Consider the following 26,772-nt stretch of genomic DNA (forward strand, 5'->3'; position numbering starts at 1 on the left):
AAGGACATTAAACAAAGAAACAACAAACAAATAAAAGGACATTGGATTTTTCAATATTAAGGTAACAATTCATATCTGTTCTCTTCCAGAATGTTTTCACTTAAACCTTTGATCAGCCAGAAATTCAATTTAGAATAATGGATGTTATATATTAACACTTAGTCCTTTTTACCAACACTTTGAGATATGTATCGTCTTTATCACTCATCACTGTCATATTTCCAATGTATCTGCTTTTCAAATCTAAAACTTTTCTATTTCATTGATTTATCTGTTGGTCCAATGTCATGGAAATTACTTTAATTTCAGTAGCTTTCTAAAATGTTATGATTTACACAAAACAGATTCTTACCCACACTATCTCTGCCTTAATTTTTCTGAGTATTTTTGCTAGTTTTTTTATACTTACTTTTCTACCTGAAATTTAGTGTCATTTTGTAGTAGTCTCATAGCTACTCTGCAGCCCTGTTAAAATAACAAAACAATAAACAAGCAGACAAAACTCTATGTATGTAGCAGAGATTATTCAATGGGTATACTTGTTCTGCAAACATGATACCTGAGTTCAAGTCCTTAGCATCCATGTAAAAAGACAGGCCAGAAACCCACCATTAGGAAACAAGAGAAGGTGGATCAGCTATCCATCCATTCTAGCTGAAACAGCAAGCTTCCAGTGAAAGGTTCTGTCTCAAGTAAATAATGTGGAGAGTGGTGAAGCAAAACACCCAATGTCCTGCTCTGGCTTCTTCATGCACATGCACAGGCATGCATATCAACATACTCATAAGCATGTAATACACCAACACACCCCTCTATGGTTTTGTGTGTTTGCATGTTTGTCTGTGAACCTAAGTGTGATATATGTGCAGGTATGTGCAGGTGTGTGTGAAGGCCAGACAGAGGTCAATATCAAGGGTCTATTCAATCACTCAGTTTTGAGACAGGGCTTCTCACTGAACCTATAGCTCATGGATTTGACAAAACTAGCTGGCCATCAATACGCACAAATCTTCCTGACTCTCCTGTCCAAGTGCTGTGATTACAAGAATGTGCTGCTGTTTCTCTCTCTCTCTCTTTTTTTTTTTTTTTGGTTTTTCGAGACAGGGTTTCTCTGTGTAGCTTTGCGCCTTTCCTGGAACTCACTTGGTAGTCCAGGCTGGCCTTGAACTCACAGAGATCCGCCTGCCTCTGCCTCCCGAGTGCTGGGATTAAAGGCGTGCGCCACCACCGCCCGGCTTGTTTCTCTCTTTTTTAATGTGCTTGTCTTAGTCACTATTGTATTGCTGTGAAGAGGCACTACAACCAAGAAAACACTTATAAAACAAAGCATTTAACTGGGGACTTACAACTTCAGAGGTTTAGTCCATTATCATCATGGCAGGAGCATGGCAACATACATGGCGCTGGAGCAGTAGCTGAGAGCTACATCCTGATCCTCAGGTGGGGGCCGGAGGACTGTGCCTGGCGTGGGCACCTGAAACCTCAAAGCCCACCCCCATGGACACACTTCTTCCAACAAGGCCACACTTCCTAATCCTCCTAATCCTTTCAAACAGTTCCACTCCCTGGTTACTAAACATTCAAATACATGTGCCTATGAGGACTATTCTTATTCAAACCACCACAGTGCTGGAAATTAAAGTCAGGTTCTCAGATTTGTTTGACAAGCACCTTACTGCCGGAGCTACCTCCCCAGGCCCCAAACCTACTTTTGATTGAGATCCCATGCACTTATGAAGTTACTGAGAGAAGAAAGTTTCTTAAGTTCTAAATTTAACTGAGAACTAGTTTCTTGTTTCCATTTGTTCCAGTCTCCTTTTTGTCCCTCAGAAGCAATTTTAAACCCTCTTCTTATAGGTTGACATAGGCTTTACTGTCATAAGTATATCTTCCTTACTTTTATAGCATTATAATTATATATAATTTTCTCTTATACTGTTTATCTAGTTAATATATGATAACTAGTTTTTTTCAGTTTATTGAATTTTTCTGTATTTTATTTTGAAATAATTTCAGGCTCTCAGAAGAAAGTATGTAAAGAGAATAAAGGGTCTAAAGCTATAGCCAAGTGGTGGGGTGCTTGCCTAACGTGTGAAGCCCTGAGTTTGATCTGAGTAGAAAAGAAAAATAAGCAAAGGAATCAATGTTAACATTTTGTCACAACTTTAAATCGTTTTCATCTACCCTATCTATTATCAATCTATCTATTATCTATCTATCTATTATTTATCTATCTATTACCTATCTATCTATCTATCTGTCTGTCTGTCTGTCTGTCTATCTATCTATCTGCTGTACATAGATAGGTGGGATGATAATGAGTAACTTTTATATGCCATACCTTTTATAACTAATACTTATCACGTATTTTCTAAGAATACAATCATTCTCTTATACAATCAAGAGTATTATTTTCATATTCAGAAAACTCAAACAGAAGCAATCTATAGCCCATATTTCAATTCTGTCAAGTCCACTATCACTTTAACCAGTGTTTCTATATTATTTTACTGTAATAAGAACTTTTACATTCAATCCTATGGCTTATATAGAAAAAGAACAAATTAATGACAATTAGCTTGTTAATCAGTAATGTGCCCTCTCCTTTTCTCTACTCCTGTTTTTGGTATGCGCTGTCAGCTTTCTGCTGTGTTAGCCATACACTCAAATGTGAAAGTATCCTGATACTAGCTGCTCTCTATAGCAGAAAGTATAGAAAATAATACTACCCTGGAAGCTGTTTAAGTTCAAATCCCACTTATGCTACTACTAAGCTATGTGTGCTAGTGGGAAGTCTTACCATCACTGAAATTGTTAACTCATCAATACAACTGAGATCATATTTTAAATTGTTCTACTTCAGTTCTGTTTCTATAAGCTACTTAAAGGAATGAAGAAATATTCAAAATATGTCTCACCATTTTTTATTTTAAGTTGTTCATTTTTCCTGATCTGTTCACTCTTGAATCTGGATGAATGCATATTCTTCCTTTTACTGTCAGTCATTAAAACAGAGCCCTGTATTCTTTTTTTAAAAAATGGACTTATTAAATAATTGCAATTTTTTAAAAGCATTCATGGAGAATCACATAAAATTTTGACAAAATAGTGAAAACCCAAAGGTAGTTACTGAGTTATTCACAACTGAGAAGCAACTTAAACATGGGATGGGGCCTAAGTTAGCTGGGGATAATCCCGTGAGGACTCTGAGGCTCCTGCCCTTCACTCCCCAAGCTGGCATGTCACTATCCTCTCTATTTGCCTTGTAGGGAAAGGAGGCAGGCTCTCTGCAGGAGTGTGAGGGGTAAAGGAACTTGCTATGTAGTGGGGCACTGATCAAAAATTGCATAATTAAAAACAGCAAAATAAACAGGTTTTTTCCTTAGGGGTAAGTTGACACTGCCTCTACCACCCTCCAGCACCCAATTCCCGATTAGATTTGCAGCACATCTGGTGAGAAAGATATAATTTCCTGGCATACCTGGAACTCTCCGTTGCAAATATGCTGTCTATTTGATCCTCATAACTAAGTGGTTTTGGTAAAATTGTTTCTGGTGTCTTCAGTACGACATCTGTGTGTGCCACGGCTCGGCTTGCTTTCAGTTTTTCCAGTCTTGATGACCTTCTTAGTACATGTGGGGGTTCCTGGACAGAGGGCTGTTTCACAGGATATGAATTTCCCTTATTCTTTAGTTGTTCATAAGAGGTGGCATTTTCATGAGCCACTGTTTGCAATCTAAATGGTTTTGGGTCTTCTATAGTCTATAAAGATATACATATATCCATAAATAATTGTAACATTAAAACAAAAAATTAAATTTATCTTCTTCTCTGATAAAACTAAATGTCTTTAAGATGAAAGTGTACCAATTCATAATCATATATAAACATAATGAAAAATTCTGTAATTGTATTTTAAAAAGAACAACATAGATTTTAAGCTTATGAAAAACATAGGCAGCTAGTCTTGGTGACATATGTCTATAATCCCAGCACTTGGAAAACTGAGGCAGGAGATTAGTGAGCTTGAGGCCAGCCTTGCTTCATAGAGGGACGAAGGTAAAGAAAAAAATAAATAAAAGACTTTAAAATTATTTTCATCAATATTCAACTTTGAAACTTACAGGAAAGTAGAAGATCACTTTTGGTGCATTAATTTGGCAGGAAATAAGTTGTGTGGAATAAGATACCCACATAAGAACAAGGCAAAGACCAGTCAAGAGCAGATGAATGGTCTATGCAGCCTAGAACTGCAGTGACAGAGCAATGACAGCTAGAGAACAAGGCAGTACATAACTTCACACTGTCACAGGTCAATAGTATGTCATGACTTCTAATTTCTCCTGGACACTCTACTATAGGTCTAACTTCTTTTTTTTTTTTTTCTGGAGCTGAGGACCGAACCCAGGGCCTTTGTGCTTGCTAGGCAAGCGCTCTACCACTGAGCTAAATCCCCAACCCCTATAGGTCTAACTTCTATGAAGACATTTACATTTTACATGTACCAGCTAAAACTTCTGGAGCTCATGAGTAAGAGTATTGAATTTGATTCATTCTAAGTGAATTTCCTTTCTACTGTTTAAAGGGTTTCTTTCTTTAAACTTGAAGACTTGCTAAATTTATGCTTACTTTACCACTATTAATTCTATTTTCTACATTTTACTCATAGTCCTTCTTATACTAGAACACTGAAATGTTTAATCTTCTTTAAAAACTCCATGATTAATGTATCTTTTTCTGGTTTTGCTTGTTTGTTTGTTTGTTTTTCAAGACAGGGTTTCTCTGAGTAGTCTTGGCTGTCCTGGAACTTGCTCTATAGACCAGGCTGAACTTCACAGAGCTCAACCTGCCCCTGCCTTCAGAATGCTGGGATTAAAGGTGTCTGACCAGCTTTCTCCTCTTAATCCCATAATGTCTATCTGAAAGTTGCTAGCCAGACTACATCAGTATTATTCCAGGTTTGTATGTTGCAACATAAACTCATGTTTTCTCTAAATCTTCCTGGGAATATAGATGGAATACTTTGTTAATAGCTAAGAAGAAATAAAAAGGGAATCTAAGTATCCATTATTATGAACTGATTAAACTATATTTATATAATGCATTTACATATCATTTAGTAACCTAAAAGATTTAATTTCAAAGTGCTAAATTTCCTGACACTAAAAAGATAAGCAACATGTATTATATTTAAAAAATGAGTTGCAAAGTATCATGTATTACACAGTCTCATTGGAGTAAAATAAATTTACATGGAGTAGAAGTAACTGAAGCTACACAAAACTATTAATGATGCTCAGAGAGTGGATCTTTGGGTAGCTTTTGTTACCATACTGTTATATAATCTTATAATGTCTGATATGTTCTTTTGGTTTCGGTTGATCTGAGACAGGGTGTTGCTATGGCCACATGCTAGCCTTGAACAGCTGACTCTGCTGCCTCAGCCTCCCCAGTGCTGGTATTACAAGTATGTACCATCATACTTGCTTTTAATTTTATACTAATGAGAATACAAACTCTCAGCATGAAAAAGGAACTTGGCTCCCGCTATTCATCTGTAGGGCCTCTGGGCATAATGTAGGAATTCCAAAAGCACAAGTTATGCCTGGCACTTGACTCATGTACTTAAGGCAAATAAATAGGGCTTAAAGAAGACTTAATTCTTCCCCCGACACTTAGCATCCCAAATTATGTTGTGTCCAACTACAGCACTCTGTATCTACTCTGAACTCAGGGTAATATAGCAATATTCTAAACAACAGAGAAATTTCTAGTAACTCTTCTATATACTAAAGAACTAATGATATGCCTTTTTATGTATGTTGGGGAGGAAACAATTTTAACTTAATCCCTTGTAAACTCTACCAACTACTTCTAAAAAGAGCATTCTACGTGTGACAGTTACACAATCTTCCAGATGTTGGTATCTGGTGAGATGATTTGAACTTAGCACAGTGAAGACTGTAATAGGTCACTATAAAAGTTAGACTCAGGGGCTGGAGAGATGGCTCAGCGGTTAAGAGCACTGGCTGCTCTTCCAAAGGTCCTGAGTTCAATTCCCAGCACCCACATAGATCACAACCATCTGTAATGAGATCTGGTGCCCTCTTCTGGCCTGCAGGCATACATACAGGCAGAACACTGTATGCATAATAAATAAATAAATCTTTAAAAAAAAAATTAGACTCAGATATTTATACTGTGTGCATCCACTTGTCCTACTGACAGATGGCTGTTCCACAACCTGGATGGCCTGAACTGTTTAAATGGTAGGACAGGAAAGAGACTTAATTCACCTGTGCTATTTGGGTGCAGTCTTCATCTATCAGAGACATGGTAGACTGCACTTCTAAACATCCATTTCCATCACTAGCACTGCTGCTTTTCTCTTTTCCTTGACAGATGGGTCCTACAGGTCCAGGTCCTACATCAGCACCTAGTAACGTGTTGATGGTTGCCAGCAATTCAGCAGGCAATGCAGCCTCATCCTTCGTGTTTTCTAGTACATCTCTATAAGATGCTGATAAGGCATTCAAAGGGACTGATAGAGAGCTCAAGGAGTTGCTCAATGGGTTCATCAACTCTTGAGGATCGAAGTCATTCATTATTTCAAGCAGGGTTTCTTCTTGGGTGCCTTCTGGTGATTCTATTAACTTTTCTAAAGCAGACACAAATGTTTCAAGAGAGCTTTCTTCATCTTTGGTTTCTTTAGATGTCATGGTCAGTGTTACATCCTTTCCAGGCTCAGAAAATGTATTTGGTACAGCTAAGGTCTTCACTGGCTCTGCTAATGATCTCTCCTTTAGCGTAACCAACTCAGATGCCATAAGTGAAGTACCTGAGAGAAGACTAGTTTCAGGGGAATCTGTGTTTTCACTTAGTTCCTGTGTATTACAGAAAACACAAAGCCAAAATTTAAAATTAAAAATTAGTTTTATACTCATTTTGTTAGTAATTTATTTTTTACCAGCTGTCTATTTCATCCATAAATAAAAAGATTATTCCTTATTACTTCTCTATATACATGGTTAAACATTTAACCAAGAGTGGATAAATGGACCAAGAGTGACATTGGCTGGATCACAGATGACAAATTATCTCGTCAACTAAGCTTTAATTATCTGTTCCAACAAAAGAGACAGATGCCCTGGTTAGTTAAATTAATAAATGATCTAAATACTTCACATCTTAAGTAATGATATAAAATTCTTTCTTTCCAAATATGTCTATCAGTTACAAATTATGAAATTCTTATCATTTCACCTTCAAATTAATATGGTAATGAAAAGGACTGGAAATCAGAAAGGGAAATAGGAGAAATGAAACAACAATTCTATGACATTTTATGAGTCCTCACTCTAAATTAATAATTTCAGATTTTTATTGTTTTGAAGAGAATAACATAAAATACAATTTTCCCAGTGCATTATTTTCAAAGGCAATAATAACCTAACAGGTTGTACCTGTTCTTACAAAGTTCCCAGTGCCCAATATTAGAATCCCTCTCAAAGCTGCTATCTAGATCAGCTGCTATGCTATTCAGGAAAACAACATACTCTATAGGTATGGAAATGTATAGTTTTCAATCACTTTGGCTGTTCCCCCAAGTCTACTACTTCTCTCAAAGGATGCATTATCGTCTCCTTAGCCTGCTGGTAATTTGTTCTAAATTGAATAAAAGAACTAAAAAATTAAAATATTCTATCTGCTACCATTTATCCCCTGTCTACAGCATACAGAGCCTAAGAAGATACCTTTATTTATCTGTAATACTAACTATAATTTTTGTAAGATAATTTAGAAGAAATCTAAGAACTGGATCCTATTCACTATTTGAGTCACATCTCAAGGGTTCCCTGCTATGTAAAGTTCTTTTATGTTTATTAAATTCAAGATATGAAGGTGTACCAAGCAACTGCCCCATAAGAGTCACTAACCTTCAGGGAAGGGGATGCGATACAGAGTTTACTGATTTTGCTGATGAATTTTTGGTGAGACAAAATTAAACAAGTTACTTTCCCACAATTTTTTTCAAAATATACGTGGTAAATATATGACACAATACTCTCCAATTGTTTTATTAAGAATGTTTTCATATGATCTATTAGGAAATATTGATATAGCCAGTGAAAAATAAGTATCAGAGAAGCAGCATTTACTTCGGTCAATTTACTTCCCAGTCACCTGACACAGATCCAAAGACAAGGAAGGAGTTGAGGCATACATGAATGACTTATGAAGGAGGGAAAGGATAACAGTACTTATTCAGACACAACTAGGTGCCAGGCCAGAAGTCATCGTTGCTCCTGGTCTCACAGTAACTCTCTGAAACATGTATCTGTCCATACATTATAGATGTAAACAAGAGTTACCCTAGAAGTCATATCCAGTCCAAATTTTATGCCCACTTCCCTGCCTTCTGGCTCCTAACTTCAGCAGAAAAGCTTGGTAACTAGGTACATAGAAGGCACAGATGAAATGATATATCAGATAAGACAGGAAGGGTCTGGGAAGGTCCATAACTACTTGATATCCTGAAGGAGAGTGTTGAGTCCACTGTGGGCAGAGCCAGTTCACATCAACAAGTGGAAAGCAAAGACAAAGCAGGCCCTTGACAAATATTAGCAACAGGATGATGAGAAAGCAAGCTTGAAATATTAAAGAAATGAGGCTGACATTAAAAACAAACAAAAAAAGGGTTATGTTCCAGCATGTAGGCATATGTAATAACAAACTGTACATTTCTCTAAACAAAGACTAAGAGACTTGTAGTAGTGGGTAAGGAACACAGATCAGAAAATTACTAAAAGTATTAAAGATAAGGAAGAATACATGAACAGATTTTTAGACAATGTTTTTCTTCCTTAAAGGGTACCAGAAGGCACCATGCAAAATTACAAGGCAGGGAAGGAACCAATAATCCTTCCCAGCTATGACACCTATGAACCATAACAAGGATCATCATGACAAAATAACTCTAAGGATGCAATAGTGGCATTCATACCTTGGCAGTAACCAACAACTCTCTAGTTGGACAAAAGACCCACTGAACAAGAGGGAAACCATGCTTGATACTGGAAACCTACAACTATCCAAGGCTAGTGAGGTCACGGAACTCAGATGTGAACCTACAACTTCCACTTCACTAAACCAGCATAATTCCTAACTACATTCTAAATATTTACCATAATACTCACCTCTCATCAAGAAAATTTCTCTTTGCAACAGTAGAAGAAAATTACAGAAAAACACAACTGATCAAACTGCAGTGAACAAGAGACTGTGTGTACCCAGTCCCAACCAATAGATCTACAAGACAACTCCTGCACTTATGGCTCATGGATCAGTGCAGAAGGGAGGGCAGGAAGAGTGTAAAAGCCAGAGGCACAGGCAGTTTGCTGTAACTGTCTCCTCTGAATGTCAGAAAGGCTACACCCATGAATTCTCATCAAGAAGATCTGAACAATGACGACACAACTGAACATGTTAACATGGAAGGGGACAGTTTGCGGGGTGTCAACCCTAAACAAGGGACTACAGACAACTGGGAATGCTGAGAGTGGAAGAAATGGTCTTCCCCAGGGTGGCCATCTCTGAGGTCATATACATTATACGAACTGAGCAAGCTGTATTTATACACACAGGAACACACACACACACACACACACAATTTAGAACTTGAAACTTCTGAGTGTTGGGATTACAGGCCTGCATATATGTAGTGTAAAGACAATTTAAAAAAAAAAGAGGCCATGAATTTGAGAGAAAATGAGTAGAGTGCATGGGAGAGGTTGGAGGGAGAAAAAAGGAGAAATAATGTAATTATATTATAATTTCAAAAATATTATAAAAAGAATAGTTTCTAGCTAATGATGTGATTTAGTCAGATTGCTGCCTAGTGGAGAGTCTAAATGAGCTTGAAACTTTAATCAACATGATTTTTAAAAACTAAACCCACAATCTACACAGCCAATCTTGGTTATATAAACCAACCTTTTCTGAGTGTGGCACATTTTCACAATTTTCAGCTTCAGGACCTTAAAGAGAACAATATGTATTTATTATAGCTTTATTAAGCCACAAAGCCCTTTTCAATCAGCATTTTATAATAATAAAACTTGAGCTTTCTTAAATAACTCAACAGACATAGCAAACATTTTATAATATATCAATTTATTGCTGTAAGCTTATTATTATTTAGAAAATAATAAATTTCTTCATTTCTTGGGCTGGGAATGTAGCTCAACTGGTAGACTGCTTGCCCTGGGTTCTCTCTCAAGTACCCCTTAAACTGGGTGCACTCAGGAGAGGGATCACAAGTTCAAAGTCATCCTAGGCTACACAGTGAGTTCAAGACTAACCAGGGTTACATTAGACACTTTTATTTTTCATTTCTTTTTTTGTTTGTTTGTTTTTTGTTTGTTTTTTTGAGACAGGGTTTCTCTGTGTAGTTTTGGTGCCTGTCCTGGATCTCACTCTGTAGACCAGGCTGGCCTCGATCTCAGAGATCCACCTGGCTCTGCCTCCCAAGCACTGGGATTAAAGGCGTGCGCCACCACCGCCCAGCTATTTTTCATTTCTTAAAAAAAAAAAAATTAAATTAAAAATAAAATTTTGAGAAAAAGAAAAAATATGTGGTATCAGAACACAGTACAAGAATGGATTAGTGTGAGAAGAATTCTGAGTGCTTGTTGAGAAATTCTTCAAAAACACAGAACTGTTCTTGAAATATGCTTTCATGCCCCTCCCAGGTGTAGCGGATAGGAGTGAGTTTACTTCAGATTATTAATTACAACTGGCTATTGTTATTTGTTGGTATGTCTCTATGGAAAAACATATAATGCTACATGCAGCTTGTCCTTGTGGTTATATACAGTTTGTTCTCATGTGACCTTTCTTAACCCTCAGGGTATAAACTGCCTGATGCTCTGAACAAAACTGACTATTACATGAGACTTTAGTCTACCTCATTTTTAGGCTCCACTCTCAGGTTTAACCACCAATTAGAGCAGTAAACAATGTGAATTCATACAGAATTGTAACTACTTGAAATTAGTTTAGCTAAAAACAAATCTCTCTATTTCTATTGCATTATTCTAAGTATTTATAACTACATAAGAAGACTTTAAAGCTACTTTCTCAGAGTTATCATTTCCTCTGTAATACAGCTTAAATGAATTCAAGCTATCTGGAGTTAGATGTGAACACCTCACGTAGGGCCACAAGGAATCAGGGGAATTATCTAGACTGATTTCAGCCTAGCTTCTCTAAGTGGAGCTATATCAAAGCAATTCACACCAAGTTAGGTTGAGGAAAGATCCAGCAAAGGATGCTTTTTTTTTTTCTCCTACTCCACATCCCTTCTGCCTTCTACCTTCATTTTACCATCCAGGCAAAAGTAATCTGATATAGTTGAGTAGAACTCACAACTCACTGATGCTTCAAATAGTATTTGAGTCTTTCTCTTGGTTTCTTTTGGTTATAGATAAATCTCCATAGCTAACAAAAACAAGAAGTACTTATCTGCTGAATCTTAGAATACATCCTTGCAGGCAACACAGTTTTACAGGAAAGAAACTAAGCATAAACATACCTGCTAAACTTCATACCATCCAAAAATCTCAGGGCTTTTTTTTGGGGGGGGTGGGGGCAGATAATGTGGGGTGTGGTTATTTCAGTTGTTTTGGTCTTTGGGGTTTTTTGTTTGTTTGTTTGTTTCACCTTGCCATTTGATAATGAAAGTACAAAAATCAAGGAGGTTAAAATCTGGTTGCTCTTTCTTCTGAAGATGCATGCTGTGGGATGTTCTGTATGGCAAATGTGTTGCTCTAATTGGTTAGTAAATAAAACACTGATTGGCCAGTAGTCAGGCAGGAGGAAGTATTGGTGGGACAAGGAAGAAGAGAATTCTGGGAAGTAGAAGGCTGAGTCAGAGACACTGCCAGCTGCCGCCATAACAAGCAACATGTAAAGATACCAGTAAGCCACAAGCCACGCGGCAACTTATAGATTAATAGAAATGGGTTAATTTAAGATAGAAGAAGTAGATAACAAGAAGCCTGCCACGGCCATACAGTTTGTAAGCAATATAAGTCTCTGTGTTTACTTGGTTGGGTCTGAGCAGCTGTGGGACTGGTGGGTGACATAGATTTGTCCTGACTGTGGGCCAGGCAGGAAAACTCTAGCTACAGATGCAGGTTCAATTTCCAGCAGCCACATGGCAGCTCACATCCATCTGTAACTCCAATCCTAGTGTATCTGACACCACCCTTCTGGCTTCCATGGGTACCAGGTACACAAGCAGTACAGACATACATGCAAGCAAAATACCCATACAAAAATAAATAAATAAATAAATAAATAAATAAATAAATAAATAAATAAATAAGTATTTTAAAAGAAGGTTAAAAATCATACTCTACTCCTTCACAAGATGATCAGTAAAATCAATCAATATTTAATTTTATTGTTCTTTTAGAACCTTTCATTTCAAGCACAATGATAAGATCTACTACCCATGTCTTAAATCATTAAAATTATTAATACTGGGGCTGGAGTGATGGCTCAGCAGTTAAGAGCACTGGCTGCTCTTTAAGAAAACCCAAGTTTGAGTCTCAGCTCCTATCTGGTGGCTGACAACCATTTCCAGTCCCCGGGCATCTGATGCCCTTTCCTGGCTTCCACAGAAACTGCATGTATGTGACACACAAACATGCAAGCAAAACATCCATACACATAAAACAAAAATTTCAATGATAACAGTAATAAATGAAACATAGCTTTAATTATCTTTGAAGGGAGGGTGCATTTTTCTTTTGTTTGTTTAAATCCTTATTCAGATCCTTGGGAGTTAGAATTAAAAAAACTGAAAAGTCCTTTTCAACATTTTGAATAATAAAGGAAACTCGACAAAAATAATAATAAAGAAAAAAGAAAGAAAAATAAGAAAGATACCTTTCTCCATATTGTCTTTAAGAATCTCATCATAAAGATTATCATTTTATGGTAGCAGTTGACATTTCAAAAGCTTGATAAACTAATTAAGTATCTTATAATAATTTTACTAGCCTATTAAAAAATAGGTATTTTGAGGAAATAATATGGTGTGAGGGGCTGGGGCTGTGGTCCAGTCAGTGAAGTACTTGTCGCACAAACATGAGGACCTGAGTTTAATCCCCAGCATCCACACAGAAGCTGGTGACCGAGTCGGAACATAAGATGGACAGTTACTGACAAGGCATCTGACCTTAACCTCGAACCTCAGCATGCGTATGCGAACATGCACGTGTGCACACATACACTTGAAGACTTGACAATTACTGCCTCTCCAACACTTAAACATTGACTACAAACTGAAATTTCTGTGGAGAATGGGAACTACAAATATAATAGGATTAAATTGTTTATAACATTGAACTTTTTAACTTGTGGGGGAGCACACATGTTCACATGGGTGCATTGAGTGAACATGCCTTTGAAAACCAGAGTAGACTGAGAACACCAATCTTTAGGAGTTCACTGAGTAGGCGAGGCTGGCTGGCCAGTGAGGCCCAGAGATCCACTAGAGTTACCTCCTCAGCACTGAAATTAAAGCATGGCCAAATTAAAGCAGCTTTAACTATTTGTTTTCCATGTGCATGGGTGTTTTGCACACATGTATGTCTGTATAACATGTACATGCCTGGAGCCTGCCGAGGCCAAAAGAGGTGTCAGATTCCCCTGTGACTAGAGTTACAGATGGTTGTGAGCCACCATTGGAAATTGAACCTGGGTACTCTAGAAGAGCATCAAGTGCTGTTAGCCACTACTCCACTACTCATCTCTCCAATCCAAAATTCAGGTTTTTTTTCTCTTTTTTTACTGGGTTTCTGGGGATCAAACTCAGGTACCCATCCTTAAGCAATAAGCACTTTGCCCACTGAGCTCAACAGAAATATCTTATAATAAAGATAAAGCACACCCAACTATAATGGTTTCAAAACTTACCAATTATCTTCAACAAATTCTGAAGTAACAATATGTTAGTATGATTCACTCTTAATTTATTTCTGTTACGTTGCTGGAAGTTGTTGATATTAAAGTAAAATTTATTTTAAACACCTTTTACCAAAAGAACACACACACACACACACATACACACACACACACACACACACACACACACACACACACACACACACACACACACAATGAATAAGGAAGTCCTGTCTCTCCCAGTACCAAAGCCAAGATTTCAAAGGCCAGGAAGGTAACATTGAAAAGCATCCACGGAGCATCCACTGGCTGCTCTTCCAGAGGACCTGGGTTCAATTCCCAGCACCCATGTGGCAGCTCACTACAGACTGTAACTCCAGTTCCAGTGGATCTAACTCCCTCTTCTGGCCTTCACAGGAATCAGGCACGCACATAGTATACAAACATACATGCAGGCAAAATACTCATGCACATAAAAGAAAATTAATGCTATCATAATACATGAGCACACACACAAAATACAAATTAAAAAACAAGCCAGGCGGTGGTGGCACATGCCTTTAATCCCAGCACTCGGAAGGCAGAGCCAAGTGGATCTCTGTGAGTTTGAGGCCAGCCTGGTCTACAGAGTGAGATCCAGGACAGGCACCAAAACTACACAGAGAAACCCTGTCTCGAAAAACTAAAAAGAAAGGCATCCACAACCACTCCCCTCAAAATCCCACCCATCACCCACCTTCGAGTGGCACATGATACTGTGGCTAGGGAGTGTAAGTGTTATCCTGGTATCCTGACAGTCAGGAGCCAAGGAATACTACAAAGTCACACCACACTACAAACCTCACATAAGATATTTCCTGGGAAAGACAAGAGGGTGACTGCCTCTGCTTGGAGAGAAACAGCAAAGAACTGAGCAGGAGGCAGGCTTTGTACAGGGTTTCTTGGGGGCAGAATAGCAGAAACCTTTATATGGGATTTCCAGGGAGGCCTAGGATTGGTGGGATTTTGTGGCCTGACCTTGGGCTTTTTTTCCCTGTAGGGTGGAGCTTGGCCACCTGTGTCTCAAGGTGATGGAAATGGCCTTTACAACCCTTAGAATAGTCTGGAGGCAGGGCCTGGCCACTTGTGCTGCAGGGGCTTACAGATCCGAAGCTTGAACTTCCTCACAACAGAACTCCTAGAGAAAGTAAGCTTGATTATTAAGCTATCAAGTTTTTCCTGATCACTGATTCCATCACACAGATAGAAATACCACACTCTGTGATCACTGTGGATGATCAAATAGGCTATGAAGCTGTACAGCAGTGGTTCTCAACCTTCCTAATGCTGCAACCCTTTAATACAGTTCACGTTGTGGTGACCCCAACCATACAATTATTTTGTTTCTGCTTCATAACTGTAATTTTGCTGCTGCTATGAATTGTAATATAACATCTGACATGGAGAATATCTGATCTGTGACTCCTATGAAAGGGTCATTCGATCCCTGGGTTGAGAACCACTGCTCTATAACATTGATGAGGCCAAAGCCAATACCCTGGTCAGGTCTAATACAGGGAACAGAATATGTTTAACTAGTTCTTGATTATGATGCTTTGAACACTGCCAAAAAATTAGGCTCACCCACATTGAGTCCAGCTAGCTAATTCTATGTTTTCTCATCATAAATATTAAATATTTATTTTGATACTCCCAGGCTTGTAGAAATGTCTTTGACCAACTGTGCCCCAGAATCTGGGTTCCTGACTATTTGACTCTTTTATTGGGGCATGGGAACTCTCAAGAGGATTCAAATCTGAACAACCCATTTTCTAGTTTGACTTTCAGCAGTCTGAACTTCACAAGGATTTTTTTTGTAACTTAACATTTTGTCTCAGAATATCATCTATGAGTTTTGCTTGGTCAGTGTTAGAAAAACTTCTCTTGTTATTATGTACTGACTGTTACTATTGGTGCAAACTCCACCTTCTACTAGCATCTGATAATGACAAAGCAGACTAATTTAAAGCTTTACTTTCTGATAGCAGAGGAATCTAGACTACAGCAGTCTCCTTAGTTGGCTTCTGGTGTCTGTTACCCTGGGACATGGTTAGGTTTCATTGCTTCTATTAGTTTTATGAGTCACCACTGGTGCTGTGTAAGTGGTCATTCTCTTTCTTGGTATAATTTGTACTTTCTTCAAGACTACCTGACTTACTCAGGTTTCTTCTTTTTCTACTTATAGTGAAATACTTTATGAACAGATATATACTTAATAAAGAAATAAAAGGGGCTGGAGTATAGTTCAATGCCTGGCTAACATATATGAGGTTCTGGACTCAATCCCTAAGCATTAAAAGATGAAAAAGAAAAGAAAAAAAAAACTACACATGTATTATTAACAGGTCCCTACTTTCAAGTCACAGAAACTTTAAAGGGTCTTAATATAGTCACTTTTGTCTTGAGACAAACATTTGAACATTTAACATTTTTTAGTGTTATGTACTTTTTAGAAAACATCACTGTTTTTTCCCCCTGTATTTAAATAGTCACAGCTTGGCTAGTAGATACAAGAACAGATTAAGCATTTATTCTTTCAGACTGTCCACAGACATCTTGAAAAAGCCCTTGCTTTCCAGCAATGTCATATATCAGATATATCTTATCTTCATGCTTTAAGACAGATCAGTACTCCTGCATTTAGAATTCATACACCTATAGCATCCATACATCATTCAATAAATGTTTATTGGAAAAATGAAAAATAACATGGATTAAAAACTAGGTACTAGAAGTACATGTATGGGCAGGTAATTGCAAAGATAGTAATATAAAGTGGAAATTTATAAACTTTAACAGGTTTTTTATCATGTCCTTGTGCCCATTTCTTGTAGCACAAGGTATCATTGACCACTATGCATAATTATTCCACTGTGAAAGAGAGGGCAAAATAGCCACTCTGAGGAAGTCACTAGCAAGATACTTCAATATCAAAGGGAAAAAAATAGAGAAATGGGTCTATGTGAGGCATATATACATTTTAATAAGGTCATGAACGCAATTATTACTTTCAAATATAAACCCGCAAAATCAGAAGTGAAAAGTACACATTTATAACAACAGATATTGGCTGCAACTACCCTGTTCCTCCAATGGGCAGTCTGATCACAATTAAGTCAGCAACAACTTCATTTCATACTTAAAATGCATGATACACTGGCCTAGTTGTAAATAAATCCCTATCAAATGAGGTCTTCTACACTTAAAGAGAGATTCTCTTATATATTGATGCTCATGAAAGCATACCTCCAGTCTTTTGGTGGCTCCATGAAACTTCAGGGTCAGGAAATGACACAGAGAATGCTGAGGATTTTTTTCTAGTTCTAAAAAACAAATTAATTTAAAAAACAGACTTTTAAACGGAAAAAAACATTTGGTTACACCATTCTATTATCTTTACAATTACTATCAATTTGTTGAAGTGAATCCAAAATTGGAGAGTGCTGCAAAAGCTAAAGGATAAATTCAGGGATACAAACAACCTTAACTGCATTTAGGTTTGAAAGTGAACCACGAGATGACTGTCTACCAAATAAGGGTGGCAAGGTCAAAGAAAATGGCTCTAAATAATGGGACTTGTCTACCTTCAAATATACTGACAGTCTGCCATTACAGTTTAGATATCAGTGGGAGCTATGTGAGAAATTTCTCAGATATTTGCTTTTATTTTTCACAGCCAGTTTAAAGGCGGAGCAGAAAATACTGAAAGAAAGAGGATTAAATCAAAATAAAGGTCATGTCTAATCTGCAATTTTGATCCTCTACTTTTGGGTATTAAAAGCTCACTGAAAAAAGCAATCAGACAGTCACTTTATTTCTTTGGGGTAATTTACTGAATAAATGCAATAAACGCATATTTCTATTCAAAATAAAAAAAGCTGGGCGGTTGGGGTGCATGCCTTTAATCCCAGCACTCGGGAGGCAGAGCCAGGCAGATCTCTGTGAGTTCGAGGCCAGCCTGGTCTACAGAGCAAGCTCCAGGACAAGCACCAAAACAACACGGAGAAACCCTGTCTAGAAAAAAACAAAACAAACAAAAATAATAATAAAAATAAAATTAAATTAAAAAAAATCTTCTTGCTTCAAGTGTTTTAACAATAGTTTTTTTTTTTTTAATGTATTAGGTATAGCTATCCAAATCCTAAGCAAAAATAACAAATGCAGCATTTTCTGCTGTCCCAAACCAAAAGTGGTCAATAGAAGTTAGGTTGAAAATGTAGACTGAGCGCTGCAAACAGAATGATAATTTCTGTGAGGCCAACAAGAAAGAATGTCCAATTTCAGAAAAATAAGCTAATTGAAAACAAAATGAAATCACAGTTTGAATAAGAACTCCCTTCTTTAATTACAAGAATTGTATAGAGTGTTAAGACACAGTCTGAATACTCAAAAGCCTCATCTAAATATTAAAACTAGTTTTGTTAAGCAAGACTACAAACAAGAGTCTAATCTAAATGAGTGATTCAACAAATCATAAAATTTGTTATGCAATAAAATATTACATAATTAAAAGCACTTTAACGGCATAACATGGTAAATAATTTTGTGTACTTTTTAAAACAAAAGCAAATAAACAGAAACAATTTTAGTTGTGAAATTTAAAAAATTTATACAAAAAAATCAATGAGAAAATAACTGATAAATTGTTTACTGGAAATTTAAAAACATATCCATAAAATTATCCCATCTCTAGAGAAAATTTAACAAAAACATATGCATATATGTATATATATATATATATACATATATACATACAGCATAAAATAAGGTGTTCCAAAATGTTATCAATGGGTCTTTAGGCATTAGGTTAGATGGTATATTTGTCTTCCTTAGCCTTTTCTTCTTCATTTCCATAAATGAAATTATATTATTATTTGGGTAAATGGTAACTTTACAATAATAGTTCTCAAAATTTCAGATATTTGGACTCTTACATGCTTGAGGGTCCCAAAGCACTTTTGTTTATGTGACTTATATAGAGTTATATTTAAATATAGAAATTTAAAATTTTTACAGTTGTTAAATTTTAAATGACAGTAATAATTCAGTAATGTATTAGAATATTTACACTAAAACTGCATTGTCTGAAATAAGAAAAAAGAGTAAGAAGAGCTGTGGTGGGCTGGGCAGACAGGGGCTCAGCAGTTGAAGCACTTGTTGCGTAAGTTTGAGGAGCCAAATGTGGATCCACAGCAACCTATGTCCATGCTCAGTGAGTGCAGTGGCCTGCCTACGATGCCAGCCTCTTAAGGCGGAGACAGGGGATCCCCAAGGTGAGCTGGACAGGAAGACTAGCTATATCAGTGAACTCTGGTTTTGACAGCGAGACCCTGCCTCAATGAATTAGGTAGAAGAGCCATTGAGGATGAATCCTGACATTAACCGCAGGCCTCCACATGCAGGCATACACATATGCACTCACACATGAAAAAACATGCATACACATGTAACATGTGCACACACTAAAAATAAGAAAACAGAAGTTGTAGTACTTCACATTTCTGTGTGTGTGTGTGTCTGTGTGTATGTGTGTATGTGCACACCTGTGCCTATTTGCATGCACATACACAGAGGCCAGAGGGGGATGTCAAGTGTTTTCTTCTATCCCTCCCTGGCTTTATTTTATTTATTTTTTTTTGAGATAGAGTCTCTCATTGACCCTGAAGCTCACGTTTCAGTTAAGTCAGCTAGCCAGTGAACTGGCCTCTCTCTTGTTCCCCAACACTGTGTTTACTGGCAGATATGGCCATATTCACCTTCTACATGAGTGCTGGGATCTGTAGTAAGGTCTGCATGCTTTTACAGGTAGGGCTCTTACCTACTTTATCTCCACAGCTCCAGTGTCACATTTTTTAAAGAAAAAAATCTCTTTATTGTATGTAATATACCTACCACCTTTATCTGTTCCTTTGTTTAATCTGTGTATTTTTGCTTGAAGTACATAACAAAAATCCAGCCTCAAAAAGATATGCATTGTTATGGTGACATTTTATTTGTATTAAAATGTTATTTGTGCCGGGCGGTGGTGGCGCACGCCTTTAATCCCAGCACTCGGGAGGCAGAGCCAGGCGGATCTCTGTGAGTTCGAGGCCAGCCTGGACTACCAAGTGAGTTCCAGGAAAGGCGCAAAGCTACACAGAGAAACCCTGTCTCGAAAAACCAAAAAAAAAAAAAAAAAAAAAAAAAAAATGTTATTTGTATGTTAACAAATAAAGTTGCCGGGGGTCAGAGCTATTAGCAAGCCATAGGAAAGCAGGGCAGTGGTGGCGTACGCTTGTAATCCCAGCACTTGGTAGGCAGAGCTAGGTAAGTCTCTGTGTGTTCAGGGATACAGCCATTATTGGATACACGTGCCTTTAATCTCAATACCAATCATGGAAAACCTGGAGGTCTATATAGACAGGCCATGAGGAGGCGGTCATGTGGTTGGGTTTACAACCAATGAGAAGGCAGAACAGAAATTCTATATAAGGACTTTAACACAGAAGGTAGCTCTGGTTCGGAGAGGTAGGACCACCGCAGGAGGAAGGGTAAGGTTATAGCTCTTAGCTCTGACCTCTTGGCTTTCTTCTTTGCATTGGTTCTGTGTTTCTTATTTAAAAAGACGGTTGGTTACATCTACACATTGTAAAATGGAGGAATGTTTTAGTAACCTTAGGATCATTGTGGATGTTCTTACAATTGATGTTATTAAGAATTAAGAAGCTATACTACTTTTACAAATAGTAAGATTCTTCCAAACACCTGATACCCAGGCCTGTGGCCCAATCATCCTCTTACCCGTCCTGCTGGGTAAAGCCACTAGAAAACCTAGGTGGGCTCCAACAGTTAATGCTGGGATACATTACTGCTCAAAGTGCTAAGAAGAAACAATTGCCAACACTCAGCCATGGATGGGACATCTATATCAATATCCTCCACCAAAGCTCAGGGAACATCAACATTGAAATGATGGCCTCTGGATATGAAATGGCCGCCACACACATGAACCCACAGCAATAGAGGTTACCCACACAAGACCTACACAAGATCAAGTCAGTTTAAAATTCTAGCATGGAGGGAGGAGGGGCTACTGAAGTCTCATCCCTAATTGGTGAGCTATTGGCAGTTGATGGCTGCTGGGAGAGAAAGAGTCACTTTTCTTTAGGAGTGTGGCCACTGGAAGGTTGTGCACGTCCCAGTTGCTGATCCCACACACATGAACATATGGGCAGCACTAACTGGACTCAGTGGGTTCATTTTTTTTGTAATTATAAACAGAAGACATGAAGTTGGGAGGGAGAAGAGCAGGGAATCCTGGAGGGAGCAGGACTGAGGGTGGATATGATCAAAACACATTGTATACATACATGAAATTTCCATGAAATAAATTTAGAAAATTGAGTTTGTTTTTTACTGGCAACACTAATTATTAGTTATTTTTCTTGAAATGACCAGCTTACATTATTCATTTTTAAAATATTTATTTCTAATTATGTGTACATATTTGTGTGTGAGTATGAACACATGGGTGCTGATCCCTACAAAGGCCAGAGAAGTCAGATCTCTTGAACCTGTCTTTACAGGCAGTCATGGGAATCCCAACACAGGTGCTAGGAACTGAATGTGGGTTCTCTGCAAGAGCAGTATGCACTCTGAACCATTGAGCCATATGCCATATGTGAATAACTGGCCTGTCAATTATTCTTTCAAGTTTTTTTAAAGTGGATTTTATGATGTTTACAACTAAACCAACTGCACTGTGATTCTCTCGTTACGACTTCACATGGCACAGAAGTGCTTTAAGCCTACCTCGTTTCATCACACAGAAGACTGGAAAGATACACACTTAAAAGCAGACACTTTATAAAATCCAGCAACTTTTCTATAATTCTTCTGTCATATCTCATCCTGACTGCAGTTTACCCCCCTTCTATCCCCCCAGCACCCCCTCCACCCTCACTTTCCCTTGTCTCCAGATCCCCCCGCCCCGTCTCCTTTCAGAAAAGAGCAGGCCTCCCAGGGACATCAACTAAACATGGCATAATATGCTACAGTAAAATCAGGCACATACCATCACATCAAGGCTGGACAAGGTAACCCAGTAGGAGGAAAAGGATCCCACAAGTAAGCTAAAGAGTCAGAAACTGCCTGTGTTCCAACTGTTAGAAGTTCCACAAGAACACCAAGCTACTCAGCTATAATATACATGCAGAACACCTAGGTCAGATCCCTACAGGCTCCCTGACCTCTGCAAGCCCCCATGAGTCTCGGTCAGCTGGTTCTGTAGGCCATATTCTCATGGTGTCCTTGAACCCTCTGGTTCCTCTGATCCTCACTCCCTCCCTCTCCTCTGCAGGACTCCCTGAGCTCCGCCTAATGTTTGGCTGTGGGACTCTGCATACGCTCCCATCAGTTGCTGGATGAAGCCTCCCTGGTCTCTTTTATGACAATTCACCTATGTTCCAGTCCCAAAACACTCTGCAGGCAGGACAAACTGTGGGTCAACCGTTTTGTGGCTGGGTTAGTGTCCTAATCCCTCCACTTTAGTCCTTGCCTGGTTCCAGAAGATGGCTGGTTCAGGCTCCATGTCCCCCATCACTACAAATCTTTGCTAGGGTTACTCTTGTGGATTCCATGGAGTTTCCATTGCACTAGGTTTCCACCTTAACCTCGAAATGCTCCCCAATTCTAGTAATTTCTCCCAGTATTTTCTCCCTCCCACATACATTTGATTCCTCATGTTCCCAACCTCACCTGCCCCCAGTCCACCCATTAAATCTATTCTATTTCCTCTTCTCAGGGAGATCTTTGCATGCCTCCCTTAAGCCCATCTTGTTACTTAGCCTCACTGTGTCTGTGGACTGTAGCATGATTATCTTTTACTTTATCGCTAATATCTACTTGTAAGTGAGTACACACCATGTTTGTCTTTCTGGGTCTGGGTCACCTCATTCTGGATGATTTTTTTTTTCTAGTTCTATTCATTTGCCTGCAAATTTCGTGATGTCATTGTTTTTAACAGTTGAGTGATATTCCATTGTGTAAATGTACCACATTTTCTATATCCATTCTTTGGTTGAGGGACATCTAGCTTGTTTCCAGGTTCTGGCTATTCTGAATAAAGCTGCTAGGAACATAGCTGAGCAAGTGTCCTTGTGGAATGATTGAGCATCCTATGGGTACATGCCCAAGAGTTCTATAGCTGGGTCTTGAGATAGATTGATTCCCAATTTTCTGAGAAACTGCCATACTGATTTCCAAAGTGGCTGGACAAGTTTGCACTCCCACCAGCAATGGAGGAGTGTTCCTCTTGCTCCGCATCCTCTCCAGCATGAGCTGTTACTTGTGTTTTTGATTAGCCATTCTGACAGGTGTAAGATGGAATCTCAAAGTCATTTTGATTTGCATTTCCCTGATAGCTAAGGACGTTGAACATTTAAGTGTATCTCAGCCATTTGAGATTCCTCTGTTGAGAAGTCTCTATTTAGATCTGTGCTCCCTTTTTGAATTGGATTATTTAGTTGGTTTTGTCTAGTTTCTTGAGTTCTTTATATATTTTGGATATTAGCCTTCTGTCAAGTGTAGAGTTGGTGACAACTTTTCCCATTCTGTGGGCTTTTTGTCCTGTTGAAGGTGTCCTTTGCCTTACAGAAGCTCTTCAGTTCATGAGGTCCCAGTTACTAATTGTTGATCTTAGTGCCTGTACTATTGGTTTTCTGTTCAGGAAGTTGTCTCCCTGTGCCAATGGGCTCAAGGTTACTCCCTACTTTCTTTTCGATCAGGTTCAGTGTAATTGGATTTATGTTGAAGTCTTTGATTCACTTGGGTTTGAGTTTTATGCAGGGTGACAGATATGGATCTATTTGCATTCTTCTACATGTAGACATCAAAATAAACCAGCATCATTTATTGAAGATGCTTTCTTTTTTCCACTGTATTTTTCTGGCTTCTTTCTCAAAAACCAAGTGTCCATAAGTATTTGGATTTATGTCTGGGTCATTAATTTGATTCCATTGACCAATGTGTCTGTTTTTATGCCAATATCATGAGGTCTTTATTATAACAGCTCTGTAGTACAGCTTAAAATCAGGGATAGTAATACCCCTGGAAGTTCTCTGATTGTATAGGATTGATTTAGCTACCTTGGGTTTTCTGCTTTTTCATATGAAGTTGAGTATTGTTCTTTCAAGGTCTGTAAAGAATTGTGTTGGAATTTTGATGGGGATTGGGTTGAATCTGTAGACTATTTTTGGAAGGAAGGCCGTTTTTACTATGTTAATCCTGCTGATCCATGAGCATGTGAGATCCTTACATATTCTGCTATCTTCTTCAATTTTTTTCCTTTTTTTTGGTTTTTCGAGACAGGGTTTCTCTGTGTAGCTTTGCACCTTTCCTGGAACTCACTCTGTACTCCAGGCTGGCCTCGAACTCACAGAGATCCTCCTGGCTCTGCCTCCCGAGTGCTGGGATTAAAGACAGTGTGCCACCACCACCCAGCTCAATTTCTTTCTTCAAAGACTTGAAGTTTTTAATCATACAGGTCTTTCACTTGCTCAGTTAGAGTTACAACAAGCTATTTTATATTATTTATGGTTATTGAGAAGTGTGTGGTTTCCCTGATTTCTTTCTCAGCCCATTTATTATTTATATATAGAAGGACTACTGATTTTTTTTTTTTTTTAGTTAATGTATCTAGCCACCCTGCTGAAGGTGTTTATCAGCTGAAGTTCCCTGGTAAAATATTTGGAGTCACTTATGTATACTATCATATCATCTACAAATATTGATTTTCCAACTTGTATCCCCTTGATCTCCTTTAGTTCTCTTATTGCTCTAGTTAGAACTTCAAGTGCTATATTGAATAGGTATCGAGAGAATGGAGAGCCTTATCTTGTTCCTGATTTTGGTTGGTCTGCTTTGAGTTTCTCTCATTTAATTTGATGTTGGCAATAGGCTTGCTATAAATTGCCTTTATTATGCTTAGTTATGTGCCTTGTAGCCCTAATCAAAACTTCTATCATGAAGGGGTGTTGGATTATGCAAAAGGATTTTTCAGCCTCTAAAGAGATCATCATGTGGGTTTTTTTCTTTCAGTTTGTTTATATGGTAGATTACATTGGCAGAGCTTCGTATGTGGAAGCATCCCTGCATCTCTGGGATGAAGCCTATTTGACCATGATAGATGATCTCTTCGATGCGTTCTTGGATTTGGTTTGTGAGCATTTTATTGGGTACTTTTGCATTAATGTTCATGAAGGAAACTGGTCTGTATTTTTCTCTCTTTGTCGAATCTTTGTGTGGCTTGGATATCAGGATAACTGTGGCCTTATAAAATGTATTTAGCAATGTTCCTTCTGTTTTTATTTCATGAAATAATTTGAGAAGTACTGATACTAGCTCTTCTTTGAAAGTCTGATAGAATTCTGTACTAAAACCATCTGGCCCTGGGCTTTTTTGGTTGGGAGACTTTTAATGACTGTTTCTATTTCCTTAGGGATTATTGGTCTATTTAAGTTGTTTCTCTAGTCTTGATTTAACTTTGGTAAGTTCTATCTATCAAGAAAATTGTCCATTTCTTTTAGATTTTCCAATTTTATGAAATAGATTTTTTAAGTATAACCTAAAGATTCTTGGATTTTCTTCAGTGTCTGTTGTTATAACCCCATTTTGTTTCCGATTTTGTTAATTTGGATATTGTCTGTCTTTTAGTTAGTTTGAATAAGAGTTTGTCTATCTTGTTGACAAAGAACTAACTCTTTGTTTCATTGATTCTTCTTATTGCTCCTTGTTTCTATTTTATTGATTTCAGCCTTCAGTTTATTTCCCGCCATTTACTCTTCTTGGGTGTGTTTGCTTCTTTTTGTTCTAGAGCTTTCAGGTGTGCTGTTAAGTCGCTAGTAAGAGATCCCTGCAATTTCTTCATGCTGACATTTAATACTATGACTTTTCCTCTTCCACCACTTTCATTGTGTTCCATAAGTTTGGACATGTTGTGCATTCATTTTTATTGAATTCTACAAGTCTTTAATTTCTTTATTTCTGCCTTGATCCAGTAGTCATTAAGTAGGGAGTTGTTCATTTTCCATGAATTTGTAGGCTTTCTATTGTTTCCTTTGTTGTTGATATTGAAGGGATACTAGCCCACTCAAACATGGCATTCACAGGCCATGCCCTTCTCCCATTCCCTCTGCCTTGCTAAAATCCCTGAGACTGCATTCCTAAAGCAAGTCACCAAGGTCTATTCCATTACTGGGCCACTTCCTTCTCCTGAGGCTGACTACCAAAGTCCAGAAATCAAAAGCCCCCTTTAGTTAACCTAATTAACATGCCCAATTAAAATTAAACACCTCATCCTAACAGGGTTTTCCCCTTTATGTTTATAAACTGCCAATTGCCTATGAGCCACATTTGTTTCCTCTCTATCCAGAGGTAGTCCTTTGTCTCTCTAGGTCAAATACCCCTTCAATCTTTTCCTTGTCCCCTTCCCCTTCTCTCTAGGCCCCTATCTCCTTTACCACTGCATCCTAGCCCATTCTAACACAGACCTCCCCTTCTTCTCCTCTTAGAATCACACCTGCAAAGTCATTTGCTACTGTTTTTCTGCCTGAGTCAGAAAGCAGTCACTTTAACTTTTCTTCCTCACTTAATAAAAGATCTCTCTGTGAAAACAGGTGTTTTGGTGTGGTTTGTGCCTAATCTGGAGTCTGGAAGGGAGCCCCCAGTGTGTGGGAGTCTCCTTCAGATATCCAGCTTTAATTTATGATGTTCTGATAGGAT

At 38.0% G+C, this 26,772-nt stretch overlaps 1 protein-coding gene across 1 annotated transcript in view; it reads right to left on the reverse strand.

Moving 5' to 3' along the window:
* The window catches only part of Ankrd31 (ankyrin repeat domain 31), a 162,877-nt gene that overhangs the window by 109,331 nt on the left and 26,774 nt on the right, over positions 1-26,772 (reverse strand). Inside the window, exons 5-9 of the mRNA XM_052742836.1 lie at positions 17,260-17,336; positions 9,994-10,037; positions 6,297-6,884; positions 3,482-3,762; positions 2,919-2,995 (exon numbers count right to left, since the gene is read on the reverse strand). Coding sequence (XP_052598796.1) covers positions 2,919-2,995; positions 3,482-3,762; positions 6,297-6,884; positions 9,994-10,037; positions 17,260-17,336 — 1,067 coding nt within the window. The remainder of the gene's footprint in view (positions 1-2,918; positions 2,996-3,481; positions 3,763-6,296; positions 6,885-9,993; positions 10,038-17,259; positions 17,337-26,772) is intronic.

This window comes from Peromyscus californicus, unplaced genomic scaffold, assembly GCF_007827085.1.
Source record: "Peromyscus californicus insignis strain IS unplaced genomic scaffold, ASM782708v3 Scaffold_18__1_contigs__length_77618521, whole genome shotgun sequence".
NCBI lineage: Eukaryota > Metazoa > Chordata > Mammalia > Rodentia > Cricetidae > Peromyscus > Peromyscus californicus.